Below are 2,868 nucleotides of genomic sequence, written 5' to 3' on the forward strand. Positions count from 1 at the left end.
GCGTGGACCTGAAGCGCAGCGGCTGGCACACCTTCCCGCTGTCGGACGCCGTGCGGGCCGTGTTCGGCAAGGGCGGCCGGCGCCAGGACCTGGAGGTGCGCTGCGACGGCTGCGAGGCGGCCGGCGTGGTGCCGGTGCTGGTGGACGCGGCGGACCCCGCCCACCGGCCCTTCCTGGTGGTGCGCGCCCGCCAGGCGGAGGGCAAACACCGCATCCGCAAGCGGGGGCTGGAGTGCGACGGCAGCAGCGGCGGCCTGTGCTGCCGGCAGCAGTTCTACATCGACTTCCGCCTCATCGGCTGGAACGACTGGATCATCGCGCCCGCCGGCTACTACGGCAACTACTGCGAGGGCAGCTGCCCGGCGTACATGGCGGGCGTGCCGGGGTCGGCGTCGTCCTTCCACACGGCGGTGGTGAACCAGTACCGCATGCGGGGCATGAGCCCCGGCTCCGTCAGCTCCTGCTGCATCCCCACCAAGCTGAGCACCATGTCCATGCTGTACTTTGACGACGAGTACAACATCGTCAAGCGGGACGTGCCCAACATGATCGTGGAGGAGTGCGGATGCGCCTGAGGGCTAGCGGTCTCCTCTCCCCTCCCCCCCGCCCCCCACCCCCCACCGCCGCCGCCGCCGCCGCCGCCGCCCCACCCAACCACCTCACCACCACCTCACCCCTCCGCCAGAGATCAACCCCCCTTTCTCCTCCTCCCACTTTGAACTCGAAAAATGAAAAAAACTATGGAGAGGAAAAAGAAAACGAAAAGGCCTTTTTTTGCCCAAACAGAACCAGTTTGTTGGGCGCGCGTATACAATATATCTCAATTCTTAAGCGCAAGCAGCACAAACCCCGACTGGTACCAGCAGACCCGAGAGATGCGTGTTTCAGTGTCGCACACGCGCGTTGCCTGCGATCACGTGTGTGTTTGCACGTGTGCCTGCAAGTGTGTGTATTTATCCGATGGAGCGGCACTTGTGTGCTACTCATAGTTTTTTGGCGGGGGGTTCTGAACGGCGAAACCGCAAAGCCAGCACAGCGAGAGCGATGGGACGAGAAGGGAACGGTTATCACCAAAATTATATATTGCTCTAGTTTGCCATTTCTAGTCAAAAAACAGTGGCACCATCATCTCCTCACAAAATGAAGATTAAAAAGCGCTTAAGGACACAGACAGGAGCATCCGCCGACACATGTAATCGTCCAACGTCATTCCGAACCTCCCCACTCCACTGCCCCTGCAGGTCACACCCCTGGGAGGAAACCCTTCCTGTCTCAGCACACCACATAACTTATAAAGCACTGACTATCCATTGGCTTATACAATTCAGAACACCAGCACTTCCCGGGCCTGTGACTGTCGCTGCCGTGCTCCGAGTGAGCAGACCTCGTCCCTGTTGTCCCTTCCCTGTAATGACGGTGAGTCCTGGGGGGGGGTGGGGAAACGGTTTCTGTTACCACGACAACCAGGTGAGATGGACCTTCTAAGTGCACTTCATTTGTGCACTTATCGTGTATCGTCAACAGAGAGAGAGAGCAAGAGAGAGGGAGACAGAGGAGGCCCAGAGAGAGGGAGTGAGGAGGAGAGGGATAATGAGAGAGAACGATACACCTTCAGTGTGTCTAGTCCGTTGCTCTTGGAGTCCATTGGGCCTTGTTGTCAGTGGACGAACTGTCAACGGGCTTGTGGGTTAAATCGGTGCAGTGCAGCACTTGTGTAAACTGTCGAAATGCACATCCTGAATAGCACTTGCATACTAAAATGCCTTTGAGGGGTACTGAGTGTCCTATCTCCTATTGCTAATTAATAAGTGCCACATGAGCTATGCAATGTAAAGTAATCCATGTCAATAGTCCACATCCAGACTGAAATCTCTTGTTTTTTGTTGTTTTCTTGTGCTTGTGTGTTGTTCTACTTTCTCTATTTCATTTTCTCCTTCTCTCCCTCTTTGGTCTGTCTTGTTAGTCTACAACCCTGTATCAATACTTGAAATGTGATCTTTCGCTTCCTTTCCAAAAGCGAATGGTTATCGTGACGTTTGCACTGAAAAGTTGCGGGATTAGCGAAGACAAAAAAACAAAAAAAAAGACAAAAAGATCAACTGCCATTGAAAAGTTATTTTTATAGAAGTAAAATTGAATTTTGTTAAATGTATTTTACCTAATTAATGGAACCAAAGAGGCCAAGGTTGAGCTGTAAGACTTAGGTGGCTTGGCCATCCTGTTATATTTGTGTACGATAATGTTGTAATCATTTGCGAAAGCCTACTACTGTATCAGGGTATGATGTCATATGATTCCAATTCCACGCTCTATGTTCCGTCTCTCTATTTTGTACAACAAGCAAGTGGAACACTTACTTTTTTTCATCTGTAATTCTATTTTTTTTTTCAGTTTTAATCTATTTAATTAAATTTATTTTTTAGTGCTTGTTTCAGAATCATTTAGTCAAATAAATGTCATCTGTACAGTTTATGTAAAATAAGATGTTTTTTCTTAAATATTTTGTAACTTTAAAATAAATTCGTACTCTTCATTACGCGCATTGTGGTTTCTTTGCTGAATCTTCTTTTTCGTACTCACTTCATTGCTATACTCAAACATAAATCATAGCTGTCACGACCATCTCTACTGAGGTGAAGTGCAGTAATTGCGACTAACACTTAACGATTTCAGAGGTATTTATAGTCCCCTGCCAACATTGAGGCGCACACACACACGGTTGATTCCCCTTGGCCTCATGTTTGCTGGCGTTGGCCCCACGTGTGTGTGTGTGTGTGTGTGTGTGTGTGTGTGGAATGCGCGTGTGTGCTCGCACAAGTGTGGGAGAGTGTGTGAACGTCAGTGGTTTCGTGCATGTGTGTGTGTGTG

At 50.3% G+C, this 2,868-nt stretch overlaps 1 protein-coding gene across 1 annotated transcript in view; it reads left to right on the plus strand.

Annotated features, from left to right (window-relative positions):
- LOC311358440 (inhibin beta B chain-like) overlaps positions 1-575 on the plus strand; it is a gene marked incomplete at both ends in the record, with an annotated part of 10,125 nt that extends 9,550 nt beyond the window's left edge. Inside the window, one exon of the mRNA XM_084478466.1 lies at positions 1-575. This exon is cut by the window's left edge and continues 312 nt beyond it. Within this exon, the coding sequence (XP_084334592.1) occupies positions 1-575 (575 nt within the window).
- Between the last annotated feature and the right edge of the window lie 2,293 nt (positions 576-2,868).

Source organism: Micromesistius poutassou, assembly GCF_964030765.1.
Source record: "Micromesistius poutassou genome assembly, chromosome: 14".
In the NCBI taxonomy this organism is placed as follows: Eukaryota; Metazoa; Chordata; class Actinopteri; order Gadiformes; family Gadidae; genus Micromesistius; species Micromesistius poutassou.